This window comes from Gossypium hirsutum, chromosome A08, assembly GCF_007990345.1.
Source record: "Gossypium hirsutum isolate 1008001.06 chromosome A08, Gossypium_hirsutum_v2.1, whole genome shotgun sequence".
Lineage (NCBI taxonomy): Eukaryota > Viridiplantae > Streptophyta > Magnoliopsida > Malvales > Malvaceae > Gossypium > Gossypium hirsutum.
Genome location: NC_053431.1, coordinates 75,176,211 through 75,195,662, shown reverse-complemented (window position 1 = coordinate 75,195,662; position 19,452 = coordinate 75,176,211). Strand labels below are relative to the sequence as shown.

Here is a 19,452-nt window from a genome sequence, read left to right as displayed (position 1 = left end):
ATAAGCGATGTTGCTACTAATTCAGGTCTCCTTTTGAGCAAGATATGTGTCTAGAGGGATCTCAGGACTTTGAGGATGATAGAGACTGTAACTTATCCCCTGATTTGTTAAGGATGGTAGAACAAGAGGAGAAACAGATTCTACCTCAAATATATTCAATACAAGTCGTGAACTTGGGAGATGAACTAGAAAAGAAAAAAGTAAAGATCGAAGCTTGTATTATCACAGAGATAAAGCAGGACATTATTGAGTTACTCTAATAGTTCAAGGATGTCTTTGCATGGTCATATCAAGATATGCCTAGGCTAAGTACTGACATTGTGGTACACAAGCTCCCCATTAAAGAAGAGTGCAAGCCAATTCAACAAAAGCTCCGAAGAATGAGGCCCGATGTTTTGTTGAAAATAAAAGAGGAGGTCAGGAAGCAGTTTGATGCTGGTTTCTTGCAAGTAGTTAAGTACTCGGAACGGGTAGCCAATATCGTCCCCGTCCCTAAGAAAGATGGAAATGTACGGATATGCGTAGACTATAAGGATTTGAACAAAGCCAGCCCGAAAGATAATTTCCCGTTGCCCCATATCGACACCTTAGTGGACAACACGGCAGGTTATTCACTGTTCTCCTTCATGGATGGTTTCTCAGGGTACAATCAGATAAAGATGCATCCTGAGGACATGAATAAGACTACATTTGTAACCATATGGGGAACCTTTTGCTATAAGGTGATGCCATTTGGACTGAAAAATACAGGAGCAACATATCAGAGAGCCATGGTAACCTTGTTCCATGATATGATGCACAAAGAAATTGAAGTCTATGTCGACGACATGATCACCAAATCCCAGACAGAAGAGGAGCATGTGCAAGTCTTGAGGAAATTATTTTTGAGGTTGAGGAAATTCCAGCTGAAACTCAATCCAGCAAAGTGTACCTTCGGGGCCAGGTCAGGAAAACTGCTAGGATTCGTAGTCAGTGAAAAAGGGATTGAGATGACCCAGATAAAGTCAAAGCCATACAAGAGTTACCTCCACCGCGTACTCAAAAGGAAGTTTGAGGATTCTTAGGAAGACTAAATTACATCGCTCGGTTCATTTCACAACTAACCGAGAAATGTGACCCCATATTTCGTCTCCTTAAGAAACACAACCCTGGTGTTTGGGACGAGGAGTGCCAGAAGACTTTTGACAAGGTTAGGCAATATTTGTCAAATGCCCCAGTGTTGACATCACCTAGTCCAGATAAGCCACTGATATTGTATTTAGCAGTATTTAAAAATTCTATGGGATGTGTGCTTGACCAACACGATGAGTCGGGAAGGAAAGAAAGAGCGATATATTACCTCAGTAAGAAGTTCACTGTGTGTGAAACAAGATACTCACAAATTGAAAAGTTGTGTTGTGCCCTAATCTGGACAACCCGAAGACTAAGACAGTACATGTTGTACCATACAACTTGGCTAATTTTTAAAATGGATCCTTTGAAGTACTTGATGGAGTCGACTGCTTTAAATGGGAGAATGACTCGATGGAAAATTCTACTTTTCGAATTCGATATAGTCTACGTGAACCAAAAAGCTGTAAAAGGGAGTACAATAGCAGATTTTCTAGCCAGTAGAGCTCTAGAAGACTACGAGCCTTTGAACTTTGATTTCCCAAATGAAAATCTAATGTACGTAGCAACCACTAAAGAATACCCTCAAGAAGGTCATTCTTGGAAGCTAAACTTTGACAGAGCATCAAATGCTATGGGTAACAGAATTGAGGCAGTCCTGGTATCCCCAAACGGAGATCATTATCCCTTCACAAGTAAACTGGATTTTGACTGCACGAACAATATGGCAGAATACGAAGCATGCATCATGGGAATTTGCACGGCCATAGAACGTAAAATCAAGGTGTTAAAAGTATATGGAAATTCTGCCCTAGTGATTTATCAATTCAAAGGTGAATGAGAGACGAGAGACCCCAAGTTGATCAATTATCAAAGTCTGATCCTTGAATTAATTAAAGAGTTTGATGATATTGTCTTCTGCTACCTCCCGCGAGAAGAAAATCAGATGGCTGATGCCCTAGCAACTTTAGCTTCTATGATCAAGTTGAACAAGCAAGAGGATGTGAAACCAATCTAAATGAGTATTTATGAGGCTCCGGCTCATTGTTACAACATCGAAGAAGAAGAAGAAAAGGATGATCATCTCTGGTACCACGATATACTGCGATATGTGAAGAATCGTGAGTACCTCGACCAAGCTACTGAGAATGACAAAATGATGTTGAGAAGACTGGCTAATGACTATGTCTTGGACGGGGAGATCCTATACAAAAGAAAGAAGGATCAAGTACTGTTAAGATGTGTAGACGCTATAGAGGCTAAGAAAATCTTAGAAGAAGTCCATGAGGGCGTCTGTGGGACACACGCTAATGACTTTACAATGGCCAAACAAATTATGAGGTTTGGTTATTATTGGTCCACCATGGAAGGAGACTGTATTAACTACGCCAAAAGATATCATAAGTGCCAAATCTATGGAGACAAGATTCATGTGCTTCCTTCACCTCTGCATGTTATGACTTCTCCGTGGCCTTTCTCGATGTGGGGCATAGATGTGATTGGGCCAATTTCGTCAAAAGCTTCAAATGGGCATCGATTCATATTTGTGTTCATCGATTACTTCACCAAGTGGGTAGAGGCTGCTTCATATACCAACGTTACAAAATCGGCAGTTAGCAAGTTCCTGAAAAAGGAAATTATCTGTCGATATGGAATGCCAGAAAGGATCATATCTGACAATGCAATGAATTTGAACAACAGCACAATAGCGGAAGTCTGCAATCAGTTCAAGATCAGACACCATAACTCGTCACCGTATCGCCCAAAGATGAACGGTGCAGTTGAGGTAGCTAATAAAAACATTAAGAAGATTGTGAGAGAAATGACTGAAACTTATAAAGACTGGTATGAGAAGTTACCATTCGCCCTCTATGCTTATCGAACGTCTGTCAGGACTTCCACTGGGGCAACGCGTTTCTCATTGGTCTATGGAATGGAGGCGGTTTTACCTATCGAGGTAAAGATTCCTTCCCTCAGAGTTTTGTCAGAAGTAAAGTTGGATGAAGCAGAACAGATCCAATCCGATACGATCAACTGAATTTGATTGAAGAAAATAGGCTAAGGGCTATCTGTCATGGTTAGATGTACCAAAAGCGAATGATGCGAGCTTACAATAAAAAGGTTCGTCCCAGAGATTTCCACGAGGGAGACCTAGTATTGAAAAAGATCCTGCTCATACAAAAGGATTTCATATCGGTGAATTCACAAGCCTTAACCCCCTAAGCGGTAGGGTAACAGGTTGGAAATTTACAGATCTTATCACCCTAAGCAGTAGGGAAACAGATCGAAGGCGATGGGCCTTAACCCCCTAAGTAGTAGGGTAATAGGCTGAAGATTACAGATCTTATCACCCTAAGCAGTAGGGGAATAGATCGAAGACAGTAAGCCTTAACCCCCTAAGCAGTAGGGTAACAGGTTGAAGATTATAGATCTTATCTCCCTAAGCAGTAGTGGAGCAGATCGAAGACGATGGGCCTTAACCCCCTAAGCAGTAGGGTAACAGGCTGAAAATTACAGATCTTGTCTCCTTAAGCAGTAGTGGAGCAGATCGAAGACAAACGGCCTTAACCCCCTAAGCAGTAGGGTAACAGGCTGAAAATTACAGATCTTGTCTCCCTAAGCAGTAGTGGAGCAGGTTGAAATCATCAGTTCGTATCTCCTTGAAGTTTCAGCGGAACAGATCGAAGACGGCGAATCTTGTCTCTCTAACCATTAGTGGAGCAGATTTAAGCCACCATCCTATCTCCCTAAGCAGTAGTGGAATAGGCTGAAGATTGCAGATCTTATCATCCTAAGCAGTAGAGGAACAGATCGAAGACGATAAGCCTTAACCCCCTAAGCAGTAGGGTAACAAGCTGGAAATTCACAGATTTTATCTCCCTGAAGTTGCAGTGGAGCAGATTGAAGATAGCGAATCTTATTCCTCTGAAGTTGCAGTAGAATAAATTGAAGCTATGAATAAACATATCTTATCTCTCTGAAGTTGCAATAGAGCAGATCAAAACAAACTTTATCTCTCCAAAGTTGCAGTAGAGTAGTGGAGCGGATCAAAGCAACAAGACGCAGTAGACTAGAACGAGGCTACAGAAAGAAAAGGAACACCAAAGAAATCAAGACTCGACGCGACCGGGAAAAATTGGTCTTTCTTGAAAGTCTTTGCTCTGTTCTCGTTACATGACAACAAGCAAAGAGGGGCAGCTGTACAAACCCAATTTCACCCGGCCCACTAAACTTAAAACCACCCAAACAAAAAAACAAGCCCAAATGGCCGAAACCCAAACCCATTAGTCAAACTAGGGTTTCAGAAAGGCTGAAACCCTAACTTATCTTCTGCCACCAGCCGCACCTGCCCTCTGACGCCTTTGACGCCGCCTCAGCACTGCCCCACCGTCCTCCAAGTTGCACGGTCACCTGCAAGCATTAACAAGAAAAGACAGAAAACAGGAATAATAGCAGTGTAATTGGCTATATAAGCCGAACAAAAGCAGTGTAAAAGGGGATTTTTTTAATAAAAAAAAAGGCTGATTCAAACAAAGAACCTATCAAGCTAATCAAAGAGATTTATCGTGCAAAGGTCTCGATTTTTTGCATACTTTTCTCTTTATTTCCTTCATTCGAATATATATAAACATATTTCTTTTATTTATTTTTTTAAAAAAAACAGCATATACATATATTTATATAAATATATAAAAAAACAAAAAAAAATACCTTTTTTGGAATTTCGACCACCGTGATGGCAACGCCACGGTGGTCCCTTTGCCGGACCCTCAGCCCCTGCAGAGAAAAAAGGAAAGGGGAGGGTTTTTTTTTTGAAACAAATAAAAATGAAATTTTTAAAAAAAAACCTATCTTTCATAGGCCCTCAAAACGACGTCGTTTTGGGGCTGGCTTTAAACACCCAAAACGACGTCGTTTTGCCTCATGACCCGCGCACTGACCCGACCCGCTTCCAGGATCGGCGTGTTTTCCATAAAGGGGATATTTATGAATTTATCCCTTCCGCTTTTTTTCAATTTTATAATTAAATCTTTCATTATTTTTAATTTTACTCTATAATTTTGTTTTTATTTCATTTTGGTCCCGCATAAAACGTTGCGTTTAGGAGGGCGGGGATATTTTCTCCTTTAGTCCCTCATTGTTATTCGTGCATTCAAATCGACCCTTTTACTCTTTGTTTATTTCAGATTTGCCCCAAAACTTCGTTTTTAGATTCAATTTAGTCCTCTTCGTTACTTTTGTTATTTTATTATCAATTAAATATATTATTAATATTAGTATTATACTTGTATTTACCACCATTTTTATTTCTACTATTATTATTATCTTAGCATTAAACTAATTGATTTCATATTATTATTATATATTTTCTTTTTTTGTGTGTTTATTTACTTATTACTTTATTATTAATTAATTTAGTATTATTATTTATTATTTATTATTATTATCCTTATTAACATTCTTATTATTAACATTGTTTTTATTATTATTATTATTATTATTATTATTATTATTATTATTATTATTATTATTATCATCATCATCTTATTTTAGTACTATTATCATTTTTAAATTACTGTTACTATTTGTTTTACTATTTAACATGTTAGTATTATTACTAAAATTTTTTATTATCATTATTACTATGGTATTATTACTATTAGTATACTTTCACCTATATTTATTTTATCTAACTTATCTACCTATATTATTATTATTATTATTATTATTATTATTATTATTATTATTATTATTATACTTTAAAGTGTCATATCTCTATTTATATTTACTTACTAATATCATTATTTTGCTATCACTTTTTTTGTTATTATTATTACCATTGTTATTATTACTATTATATTATTATTATATTATTTTTTATTTCTCTTTAAATACACTAATTTATTTTTACTCCTCACTCAAATTATATATTATTTATTTATATATATATACATTTTTTATACATCATTCCAAACTTTAAAATATTTTTTACTTTTATTATTACTATTAATATTATTATTATCATTATTGTACTATCATTTTTTAAATAGTTTTACATAATGTTTATTTATCTACTACTAGTTCTTTTTAATTTCAAATATTTCTTAGCTTATTTATTATTTCTCTCTTATTTTAGCTTATCTGTTTTATTCATTTATTTTATTTTTACTTTCATCGTTATCGTTCACATTCGCGCTTACGTTCATTCTGCTATGCTTGTTGACACCGAGATTTGTATTCGTTTATGCATTCTTTATTATCTCATTTTATTACGAACTTATGTTATACTAACTTTTACCCAACCCAAAATTAATTCTTTGATAAAGGCGATGTTCCGTATTTGGAAATTCGAGAAAATCGTGCCCTAACATACTGAGTTTCGATTTTTCTCATTTAACCTAAATAACGGAATATTCTTTTGAATTGTAATACTAGTTTTGAATAAATGCTTACTCTCGGAGATACGAGGTGTTGTGTCCCAACTTACTGGATATGATATCTTGTTACCTTGAAAATGAGATTTTTGCAAACAAAGGCAATATTCGGTATTTGGCAGTTCGAGATATCGTGCCCTAACTTACTAGGTTTCGATTTTTCTCGTTTACTCTAAATAATCGAATACCCTTTTAAAAAGTTAAAATACACGAATTTTAAATAAAAGGTAAGCTCATTCTCAAAAGTTCGAGATGTTGTGTCCTAACTTACTGGATGTGACATTTTATCACATTGAGACGAGAAGGTCTTTAACGTTTGAGTGTTTTTACAAAAGAGGGATTATATTTCAAAGTCTTTCAAGTTTTTAATTTTCGACATTAAGACACTAATTAATCAACTAGGTACCAATTTTTGAGCGTGACAAGGGTGCTAATCCTTCCTCGTGTGTAACCGACTCCCGAACCCGTTTTTCAGAATTTCGCGGACCAAAATCGTTGTTTAAATAAATTAAAACATTTATTAAAAACAACCACTTTTACGAGGTGACCCAATCACACCTCATCAAAAAGGATTGGTGGCGACTCCTCTATTCGTTTTCATTTTCAAAATAACAAGTCGACCCCCCTTTTTTCAAACTCTAAAATGATTTCTACAGTTTTGATTTTGCTCATATTATTTATACATTTTAATTATATGAATTGTAGCTTCATTTGGTATTATTTTTCTTATGCTAATTTGTCTATGGTATTGAGTAAATTGTTGTAGTCATTCTTTCACTATTTATCATTAATCCACCATAGTATTATTGAGGTGTTGTCAAGGCATGTTAAGTTGTTTATTAATTCAACTATTGTACAAATTGCTAAATTGAGCTACAGACTACTGTAAAAAAATGAATGATTAATTGAGCGGGTTGCTTCGTCAACCACTGTAACACTCTAAATCCGATTGAATTTTCAAGTCAAGTTTGAGGTGTTACAATTTTAGTGTCAGAGTCAAGTTTATTCAGTTCTAGGTCTAAACCGAGTTAGTGTAGATAGAAATTCTAGTGTACATGCTAATTAGGAACTTTGAATTGTGAGACTTTGATGTTGTTTTTTCTTACATGCCACCAATGGTGATTTACAATGGCGAAACTAGGGGGTAGTAGGGTCCCGACCCTCCTAACTTTTTATATATGGTCCCTTTAAAATTTTTAAAAGTTTAAATTAGTAAAGATAAAATTGTACTTTAGCCCCCTAAAAATATAAAATTTTGATTTAATCTTTTAAAAATTATAAAGATATAGTCTATTAAAATAGTAAAATTGTGTTTTTCCTATTGTAAAAATAACAATTTAATTTTGGCCCCTAAAATATTTTTCTATTTTTGCCCCTGGTGATTTGCGAAGAATCAAGGAAATGATCAGCAAATGGATTGTATAAACAACCCCTACGAAACGAATGACACCAACATCCTATTGTAAATAGCTTAAATTTTTAATAATCGATTCATTAACAACAACAAAAAAAATACATAAAACAATTTATAATTTGGATGAAAAGACGCATAACTTGGAGAAATATGCAATTGTAACTATTGGAAAGCCAAATAATATAATTTTTTTTTAGTGAGAATTGTCAGTCACATTTCTTTGTTGTATTTCTTGGTGATCTATAAATAATGAAAGATTAGAGAATTCTTCAATATTGCTAACTGCAGAATCCGTAAAAGATTTGGTGTACACTAGGTTGTCTCGAAGCAAATAACTTAATTCACTGTGCTTGAAAGTCTTCATTCATTTTTTGACCAATCAGGAGAAAGGAACGATCAAGCTTTAAGCTTTGATGCACTCTCATGCAACTTGTAACCCCAGTCCATGATATATTCATTCTGAGGTAACCATCTTCTGCCCAAACTCAAATCGCAATAAATTTATTATTAAGCCCTTGGGTGTTTCTCTTTGTGAAATACGTTAAGGCCCAGTCAATAATGGGCCAGGATGCTTATGTGGATCTCCCCAATGAGCCATAGTTATCCAAAATGAAGGGTCCAAATGAAGCTACTGATATAGGGGAATGATAAGTGGGACCACAGGGCGATGGCTCGTGACAGTCGAAGCTTCAAAGAAAAAACAGTGGAAAAGAAATAGGTGAGCTGGATGTAAAGGGTCTGGGGACCAGGGACCAGGACCCTTGCCTTAGCCCAGCCTACTTGCACTGAACGAGGAGATGGAACACCGTTAGCCTGACCTTACGTGTACGGCCATGATTGAGTTTCATTATTTCACAACAAAAATCTTCTGGATTGTTTTTCTTTTTTTCTTGAATGCCTCCGGAGATGTGGAATTTTGTGCCCTTCCGCTCCCTAACATGACCTCTTACTGCTTCAAAGACCAATGCTTCCTTTAAGAGACCGCAGTGGTCAATAAATTGATAAACTAGAAAAGAAAAGATTTGGAGAAAATTTGGTTTTCCTTTTGCTGTGTTTAATTTAATGATCATTAGGGTCCCGTCCCCCCCCCCCGGGGCCCTCAAGTAAATCACATACCCACAAGAAAAAAGACCCATGAACTTGAGACTTTTACTGTCTCTATTCATCAATAGATGAAAGCTCAAGAGGCAAACAAAATCTTAGTTGTAGGGCTCTCTCTCTCTCTCTCTTTCTGCCACCCAGGAAAAAAAAATTCCATCATAAAGGCCTGCAAATCTATCACCCTAATCGCCCAAAATCTACCAGATAATGACATCTCTTTTCTCACTTTTTCAGAATCCCAACTGCTTGCTTGAGTTAAAAAAAAAAAAACCTGTTCCAAGTTCTAGACATTGGGAGGCAATGAGACTAGAAAACCCAGAAACAAAACATTACATCAACAAAGAAACAGACATTGTGGCCTGGGGTTTATAGAAGAGCATATTTTGTCATGTTAGGGAGTGTAGTGTAACTATTTTAGAATAATGACAATTTTTATTTAATAAAAAAATTCAGCTCTTTTCATGAGAGCTAACAATGCCAAAATCTTATGACATTTGTTTGTACTGCTCCATTTTATGGTTGGACCACAATTTGATGATACATTTCATCAGTCAAAGCATTGAAAACTGTTTCAAGGCTCAATGTGTTGGATTATGGGGTGAGTGTGTGTGTTTGATTAAAAGCCCACATGATGATCAAGTGTTGAGTAATGATGCCCAGTTTTTGCCCAAAAAATGATGATCAACTTTGATTTGCTAAATTTCACCCACAGACAAAACACTAGGAGAAAGGGACCCAGATCTTGAAATGCCATATGGCGAAGGGGGTCTCTCTCATCATTTTCTATCAAAGTCTCAAACTGTAATACTTAAACCGCCCATCTTTCTTTCCGCCTCTACTGTGTGTAAATTCGTCCCCTATTTGTTCCACCTTCATGTCTCAAAGCGGTCAAATTCTAGTGTAGGAGATGAAATTGAAGTCACACTATATGATTTATATCGCTATAGCTATAAAATGGAATGAAAAATAATAATTAAGTAACATTTTGTATACTTGCTTACAAGTAAAACTATGTAGTCCGATATTGAGACATACTACAACTCAAAAAAATTTGAAGCCCATTGGGTCCGATGCATTCGACTTGGTGAATGATAGAGTTTTAAGGTTCAGACCCTAAACCAACAGGGAACACTAGAATTAGGAAAAGAAAAAATGTTTAGACAATGAATATAAAAAAAAAAACATGGTTAGCTCATAGCCCATTACTTGAACATCTTTGAAAGGTGCTTGTACTGTCTACCTAGTGGTACACCAAGGTCAACAATTCAGTAGGACAAAATTATATATGTATATATGGAACTTACTTTGTAATTCATGAATCCACCACATTCCATGCACATATTTAAATCAGATTTAGAATAAATTATTATTATAGGACAAGTTATAATGTAATAATTAAATTATCAAAAGAAATCTAATATGTTTCTAATCGTTTTTATTTTTTAACACACTATCAAAATTTGTACAATCTAATATATTTATGTAGTTTGACACCACGTGTGCACTGCAGATAATAAGAATCTAAAGTAGGGTAAAAAACCTTTTACCATGTTATTAAGAAAAAAATATAAAATAAAACAACTTAGCCTTTTGAAATGTTCTTATCACGTGCCTTCACGAAAACAAACATATAAGCATGATCCAGCATAAAACACGTACCCAAACTCGTCCGTCACCGTTACTGTGACGGAGATGTTTAATATTCTTAACTTCACTCATTAACAATATTAATTAAACAAAAAGAAGAAAAAAATTGCCGATATTTTCAGTTCCCGCCGATGCAAAACTTGCCGTAAAACTGGCATTACACGAGAAAAAGGAAGGACCACTCCCTCAAATGGCTAAAAGAGGATCTGCCCCGAACAAATCCCCGATATCTTGGAAGTGATCATCGACATGTTGCCAACTGGAGAAACCTCCACCAAATTCGAACTCGAAATCCTCACACGAACTAAAAAATCCATTATCTAAATCATCTTTCAAAAAACTCGTATCGTCGTCGAACAAATCCGGTACTGAACTAAATATGTCACTTGGAATAGAGAATGGGTTGCTGGAGAAATCCGACACGTGTTCTCTGGATATGCAGCAAGAATCCTCCCGAGGTTCGCTCTCGATTTCTCGAGATTCTTTGACGCTTTGCGACGAATCGACTTCGTCGGTCGAAAGCGAAGGACAACGAAGAATGGAGGTTGGGGAGCAAAGATTGGTGGTGGTGGTGTGGGATTCTTCCATGGAGTTGTACTCTGAGCTGGATAACGGCTTTTGGCTGTTTTTGTCTTGCAGTGATTTTTGCTGGGGAGTGGTAAAGTTAGTGAGCGCGTCGGGACCACGCAGCTGAATAGCCGCGTTGTCGTACACCATTGCTGCTTCTTCGGCGGTGTCATAGGTACCCAACCATAAACGTACACGCCTTAGCGGGTCCCTGATCTCAGCCGCCCATTTTCCCCAAGGCCGTTGCCTTACTCCTCTGAATTTCTTCCCGGCTGGTAATACCTTAGCCGAGGACGCTTTTGCTACAGCAACAGCCGCCGGCCTTTTTCTAGAATTCCTGGACAAAGTCGACGATTTACTTCTGAAAGCAGCGTCGTTCTGGGCAGGACATGATGATGAACCGATAGTTATCTCGTTCACGAATTTCTTGACTCTTCGGGTTGTTTGTTCTTCGTCTTCGTCGCTGGAGGAATCAGTAGCGTCAGCATCAGTAACTGATATCCGAACAATTCGAGGCTTCATTTCTGGTTGGTTTTCGACTTTGACATTTAACAGTGGTGAAAGGAGCTTGGTTTGATTGCGATGTTCTGTGTATTTGATTGAAGAAACAGAACAATGATCCATTCTTTTTTTTTCGATTTTGCCTTTGTATATGCAGGTTTTCAACTTCTATTACTTGGTCTCATTGAGAGAGAGTGGGAAGGGGAGTCAAATAAAAGCGGAGGGAAAAGAAGGGATTCCTTTGAGACTTGACACCAGGAGAATAAAGGGCTAAAAAGGAAAGCTGAACAATGAACACGTTAATGAGAAGCTGGAAATGAAGAGAAGCCCACCATTAATCTGTTAAAAGTTTTACTCAAAAAGTACTTAAGAGCACGAGAAATTTCAAGGAAAGTTATCCCCAAAAAAACGATAGTGCGCTTAAACAAGCAGTACGGAAAGCACCCCGATGGCAAAAACCAGTAGTGGGAGAACGGAGCGAAGAAAAAGAAGAAAAGAAAGAAAACTGTAGGTAAAAGTTGCAGAGGATAAAAGAAAAAGGGAAGATGCCGCGAGCAAAAAAAAACCACTAGACAGTGCCTTTTCTTAGTCACTTGACAGAGCACAGACTTGCTATTTTGGGTAACTTTCAAAACCAAACCCTAAAAGAAACTAAGAACACAAATTGCTTTCTGATGATATACAGTACTTTCTCCAGGAAACATAAAGAAAAAGAAAATTCTTAAAAGAAAGAAAGGGAAACGGAAAAGAAAAAGGAAAAGGGAAAAGAACGCAAAGAGGAGTGAAGAATAGCTCTTTTGATAGATAAGAGAGTAAAAAGACAGAAAAAATGAAGCAGAGATTTGAGGCATATACCGAAAGTTGAGCTATTTTATAGGACCAGCCGTAATTTGCTCAAGGTTAAAATGCCATATATTTTTATTTATTTATTCATTTTTTTAAAAAAGTTGTTAGAGAAAGGGCGGGGACATATCGGCGATAATGAGATTCCGGCTGAAAACAGAAAGATCCAACGGGAGGGTGAACCGGGGGGAATGCTGACTAGGTGTCTAGGTGTTGTCCAAAAAAGATTTAATCTTGAAATCAGAGATTCAGGTCACGTGACACCAGACACTCGGGTCAGTCCACTCCTCTCCCTTTGACTAAAATTAGAACCGGTAGTTAATGATTAACACCCACTCCTACCTTTAATTGCCTCCATAATTCCTTAGTTAATCTTCCGTTTTTTTACCTTGTATAGGCATTTTCGTCATTTTATGACTGCCAGAGTTGGTTAGATTACAGCTGCTGCAGACCAAGCAGTTATACAGCTGGTAAATTTTACTACAACTGAGACTAACGTGGTGCTATTTTTTTAACCTTTTTATTTAATGACCACGCTGTGGTGTGTAGGGAGGGTATTTTTTCGAATGTATTCAAGCACAGTGTGAGGTTGAAACGTGTCTAGTATTTATTATTATTTCTTTGAGTAGCCCCGAGTTTTGATTGGCTCCAACAACTTGTTCTGCCGACAGTAAATATTAGCCGTCAGATGAAACATAGGGTCAATTTATCTAATTAGCAACGTATCATTTAATAGGATAAATTTGACTAAGCTAATTAAACTATTAATAAGTTTATGTTTTGGTTACTCAATTTTAAAAAATTATAAAATGGTTATTGAACTATGTAAAAGTTTTCATTTAAGTAATTGGACTATTAAAATCGTTGCCATATAGCATTTTATGTTTGCATTACCTGCATCAATCGAAATCTCTCATTTTCCTTCTCTTTCACAGTTTATTTTTTTTATGGAACAATTTTAAACATTACGAATCTGTGAATAAAATCCAAACAATATTATTCCTTGATCTATGACCCTAACTGTCAAATCTACTTAGATCTAGCATATATTTTTCTACTCTTTGATGGGTACTAATTTATCATACCGATTGTCAAATCGCCACTTGTAGCTTGCTAGCCGGACTTTAAAAAGGATTAAAGCTCAATAACTTAAATAAAATTTTTTGAATAGTTAAGTGACATAAATGAATTTTTTTGAATAGTTTAATGACTATTTTGTAACTTTTTAAAATTGAGTGATCAAAAGTAAACTTACAAATAATTTAATAGTCTTAGATATAATTAAACCCTAAAAAATAACAACAATATTTGGTGTTTTTACGGTATAGATTTAACGTACAACTTTTTAATTAGATCACGCGATGATGAATCACATTTTCCTTTTTCTTCTTTTTATCGGTTAGGAGAATTTAAGGTAAATAAAGACAGGAATTTACTGAGTTTCTCAATTTGTTAGGGACAGTTACTTATTTGAACGTTGTTTTCTCGTGTTCTTTTCTCTTTATTTGAATGAGAAATTTAGATGAGTTTCTATACGCTAATATATATATGCCGAAAAGAAAATAATTTGAGAAAGTATGCTGAAACTTTCGAAATTTATCGATCTACGCTATTTTAAAAAAAAAAAAAGGAAAAGCGTGTTTTATAAAGTGTGTTTTCATTGTCGTGTCAATAAAAACGCGTTTTACAAAACATTCTTTCACCAAAAATTGACAAATTAAGTTTTTTGTTAAGTGGTTAAGTGTTAGTATTTTTAACTTAAGTCTTGGGTTCAATTCCTCTCCTGCTAACACTTTGTAGTTTTTATTTCATGTTGTTTAAAGTTTTTTTAATTAATATTTTTAACACATTAACTCCTTTAATTAGATGGCTAGATAATTTTAATCTTATCTTTGAGGCCTAAGTTCAATTCTTCTTATAAACATTTTAATATGTATTTTTTAATGTTGTTTCAAGCTTTTTTTTAATTAGTGTTTATAATTAATAAATATATTGTTTTTAAGTTTTTATTTTTAATTCATATTTTTAATTAATAATTATTTTATTTATAAAATAAAATAATTATTGCAAATATTGAATCCCATTTGATGGCCTGATGATCAAGGATGTTTATCACCTCAAGTGTGGTTTGAGTTCAAGTCATATTTGTTGCATTGGTTATTCAGGCTTTGCTCTGTTATTGTAAATCATCAAAAAAATTTATTGCAAATATAATTAGTTTTTAGTAAATATATTTTTTATATGTGTAATATTTATTTTTCAATCCACATAATGAGAGTAGTAAATTGACATATTATATATTTTTGTATGTGTATTTGAAATATTGCACATATAAAAAAATTTGAAATATCATACTCACAATGTAGATGAAAAACAATGATATTTGAAATATTATTTGATATTATAATATTAGAAATCACTATACCCTCACAATATAGGTGGAGAAAAGAAATATTTTACATATAAATATTATATATAAAGAAGAATATATCTAAAGAATTAGTTGATGTTTTTAAAAAATAATTAAATATTTATTATTTGATTTTATAAATAAAATAGTTATTAATTAAAAATAAAAAACTTGAAAACTGTTATAAAATAGAGATGAAGAGAATAAAGAAAATATGAAAGCAATAACGAATATATTTTATTGATCAAAGGGATGATTACAATGCTTCATTAAAGTCTCTATTTATAGGTATAAGAAGTATAAAAGAAGTAGATATCTAATTCTAATAACTATTAGAATTTAAAGTATATTAAAACTTTATCTTGATCATGATGGACATGGACATCCACTTAATAAGATATTCATAACACTCCCCATTGGATGTCCATTGGTAAATAATGTGTCTCATTAAAACCTTATTAAGAAAAACCCTGTGGGATAAAACCCTAATAAAGGAAAAATAGTACACAATCTATAATACACATAATATGTTATCTCATTAAAAATCTTACCAAGAAAAACTCAATGGGATAAAACCTTGGTTAAGGGAAAAAGAGAGCAACGCGTATTTACTCCCCCTCATGAAAACATCACATATTTCTCATATTCTACGTATTCAATCTTGAATACTAGTTTTTCAAATGACTATTTGAATATATTTGCTAAGCATTTATATTACCATTCTTTTGAAAATCATGAGTGAGGGAAAATTTTGAGAAAATATATTTTGATTTGTAACAACCCAAAGTTTAAGAGTATCAGAAAAATGTACTTTTGGGTTATTAATTTCCGTAAAATGAATTCATAAATATTTATTAGAAATATTTACGAAGTTAGGAGTATAGTTAATTAGATTTTGGCTAAGTAAATTAGCTTGAATTAAGACTAATTTAGTGAAAAGACTAGATTAAATAAATGGTAAAAGTTGAATTGTGGAATAGAGAAAAGTCAAAGGACTAAATTAGTAAATAAACCATATGGGGACAAATGTGTAGTATAAAATTTATACATTTGTAATAATTGTATTTATATATATTAACTTATACTTTAAGTATAAGATATTTATTAATTATAATATATTATATTAACTATTAATTAATTAAAACATAAAAGAAATAAAAGAATAAAATAAAGAAACAAAAGAAAGAGAACAGAGAAGGTGGAATGAAATACGGAAGAAAAAGAAAGGAGAAAAAGAAAAAGGGAAAATTAGGGTTTTGAAGCTTAAAGTTTAATTTGGTAAGTCAATTTAGTCCTTTTCTTGCAATTTTGATGTTTTTGGAGTCCTAAAGACAAATATTACTTGATGTAAGTGGAAATTTTGAAAGTTAGATGATTTTTAGACATGGGTTATGTTGAACAAATCATTGAAATAGGGATTTAATTGAATGAATTTCAAGTTAGAATTGATTAAGGGATTAAATTGTAAAGGAAGCTATAAGTTTTATGTTTAAGGGTTTAAATTGAAAGAAATTGAGATTAGGGTTTTACTATGAACATTGATGGATAAGGTGAATGTGATAGGAAGATTGAATAGATTTGAAGTGTAAATTGAGTAGTAAAAATAAAAATCAATGAATTAGTTTGGATCAAATTGAAATTGAGGTTTGAATTGAATAGAAAATTCAATTAGTTATTGTAAATTGTTAATGTATTAATAGTATAAATTGTTTAATTTCCGTAGCTAATGTAGTACCGGAGACATCGACGAAGAAAAGAAAAGAGAAGGTTGACGAAGAGTAATTCGAAAACTACGGTTTGTATTTCTATAAACCGAACTTAATAGTTATTTACTGTATTATTTATTATTTAAATTACATGAAAAATGAAAATGAGGTAAGTATTGTTAAGTTACTGTATCGATTTGAAATGTGAAATTTTAAATTGAAAAGTAATTGAAAAACCCTATTAACAGTGTCGGGCTATTCGGATATAATTGGCATGACATAGGATTGGAAGTGTTCAGGGATATTCAACCTTGAGTCGATAAGGCACCTCGTGTGTCGTACTGTTACTGTTTCGGATTAAATTTCGATGAGGTATTCTGTACTGTATTGTTACTGTTACTGTTACTGTTACTGTTATTTTCCGGCTTTGGCCGATGAAGCACTATGTGCTATACTGGTGTGTGGGTTGAATACGTGTGTCCGTCCAGGTCTGAGTTATGTTAATAGGGGTAAACTACTGTACTGAAGATTGAATGGTACCGACTGAACTGAAAATCTTACTGGTTTTGATTCTAATGATATATGTTTTATAAAATAAAGAGAATTGATTGAATATTCTTGATATGTTTATTTATTAAAATCTATGGTTTAAATATAGATTTAAATTTAAGTATTGGTTTATAGAAATACCACTGAGTGTATACTCAGCGTATGGTTTGTTTCCGTGCGCAGGTTAGATACGAAAGCGACTAACAACTCAGCATCCAAGCCAAGCCCAAACTCAAATACTTGATGGTGTATCTTATTTTGAGAAATGACATGTACCTAGGTTATCTTTTAGAAATCATTTTGAATGTGAATGTTAATAGTGTATGAATGATAATGGTTAACCCATGAATGCAAAGTTTATGTTTACAATATGGTCATTTATATAGTCTAATTTGAAGTGATTTAATTAGTACCAAAGTACACTGTCTGGAAATTTTATGTTAAACACTTACTAATACACTCAACTTGAATCGTAACATTTTGATGATTATAATGTGAATTGGATGAATTTAATCATGTTTTGGATTGGTTGAAAGATTGGTTTTAAATTTTGCTTGTTACTGAAGTTTGCAGGGTTGGTAAACTTAGACTATAAGGTTCATTTTGAGTCCACACAGCCTGGCACATGAGCGTGTGATCAGACCGTGTGAGACACACGGCTTGCACACGGGCATGTTGTTAGGTCGTATGTCCCTTGCATCTAAATTTTGTAAAACAGAATGCTCAGGTTTTACCACACAGGCAAAGACACGGGCGTGTGTCTCAGCCGTGTGGGGTACACGGTCACAGTACACGGGTATGTGCTTGGCCGTGTGAAAACTGCACTAGGTTCGAATTGAAAATAATTCCACACGGGCTGAGCACACGGGCGTGTGACTTGGCCATGTAAAACTAGTTTGTTCATAAGTAATCAGTCAGAGAAGTACACGGGTAATGGACATGGGAGTGTCTTAATCGTATGAGTCACACGGGGAGACAACACGGGCGTGTCCTGAAACCACACGGGCGTGTGGTACTGTTCATTAAGGGAAATTTTGAAATTTTTATGAAAATTTTTTTAAGCATCCGAATAGATTCCGATTTATTTCTAACATCTTCATTGGGCCCCGAATGTCCGTCTAAGAGTTATTAAGGTATATTACTGAACTATACAATGTTTAATTGTATTTGATTCGTGTTACAAACTGTAGTGATCGGTAATACTCCGTAATCCTATTCTGATGTCGGAAAAGGGTTAGGGGGTGTTACATGATCTCTTCAAGAGTTTCAACAATAATCATGGAAAATTTTAATCACGATCCTTCTATAAAAATACAAATAGGTATTTTGGATCATTTTATAATCTTCTTTCAACTACTGTTGACTAAGTCAAATTTACCACATATGTTCAATTATTTCAATTCATATAAATGAATAATGTCCTAAGAATTTCAATATGCTTCTAGCATTCTAAATCCTTTGAGGATTTTAATATAAACTTTACTGTATAGTGATTTATAAAGGTTGTAACAACAACCATTAGACGCACGTTAAATCTTTTATGAATTGTCAAAATAATATGCCTTAAGGTTATTGCACCCACCACAAAAGAATATTATATCTTTTCATAATCAATACCAATACTTAGCGAAAAACTTCATATTTTTATTCCGCTTTTGCAAAACTAATTCATTTGCACTCTCACTGGCTTTATACCTTTAGATATTTGGACTAATGGTCCAAAAACTCCACGAATTTAATTGTACTTGAGTTGTGTCTTTCTATTTTGATCAATTTATTCCATATCTATATTTCTCAATAGATTTATTCAAGATTCTCCTTTTATTTCATTATTTGAATAATAATATTGTATAAAAAATCATTGTCGATCATTTTTCTTATTCGGTTCCACATTTTTTCAAATTGACATAACTTATCGAGATCTCTTATTTTTATTATTTTAAAATTCAGTTTCAGGTACTTGAATCTATTCTGGAGTTTTACTTATTAGTTATGTCTTGAGTCTCTTCTAGAACACCCGCCTTCACTATATGACCATCTAGAAGAATTTTCATCTTTAGAATCGACCAATCTATTATTTATTCTAACTGATTGTCTTACTGTGACTTTTGGTTCAAATTAAAATATTAACTTACATCTAATAGTTAACTTGTAATGAGTTATCATTAT

The 19,452-nt window shown here is 34.0% G+C and overlaps 1 protein-coding gene across 1 annotated transcript; it reads right to left on the bottom strand.

Annotated features, from left to right (window-relative positions):
- Nucleotides 1–10,587: 10,587 nt before the first annotated feature.
- LOC107920268 (ethylene-responsive transcription factor CRF2) lies at nt 10,588–12,813 on the bottom strand. Its single transcript, XM_016849921.2, has one exon. The coding sequence runs from the start codon at nt 11,896–11,898 to the stop codon at nt 10,894–10,896; it is 1,005 nt and encodes a 334-aa protein (XP_016705410.1). The 5' UTR covers nt 11,899–12,813; the 3' UTR covers nt 10,588–10,893.
- Nucleotides 12,814–19,452: the final 6,639 nt, after the last annotated feature.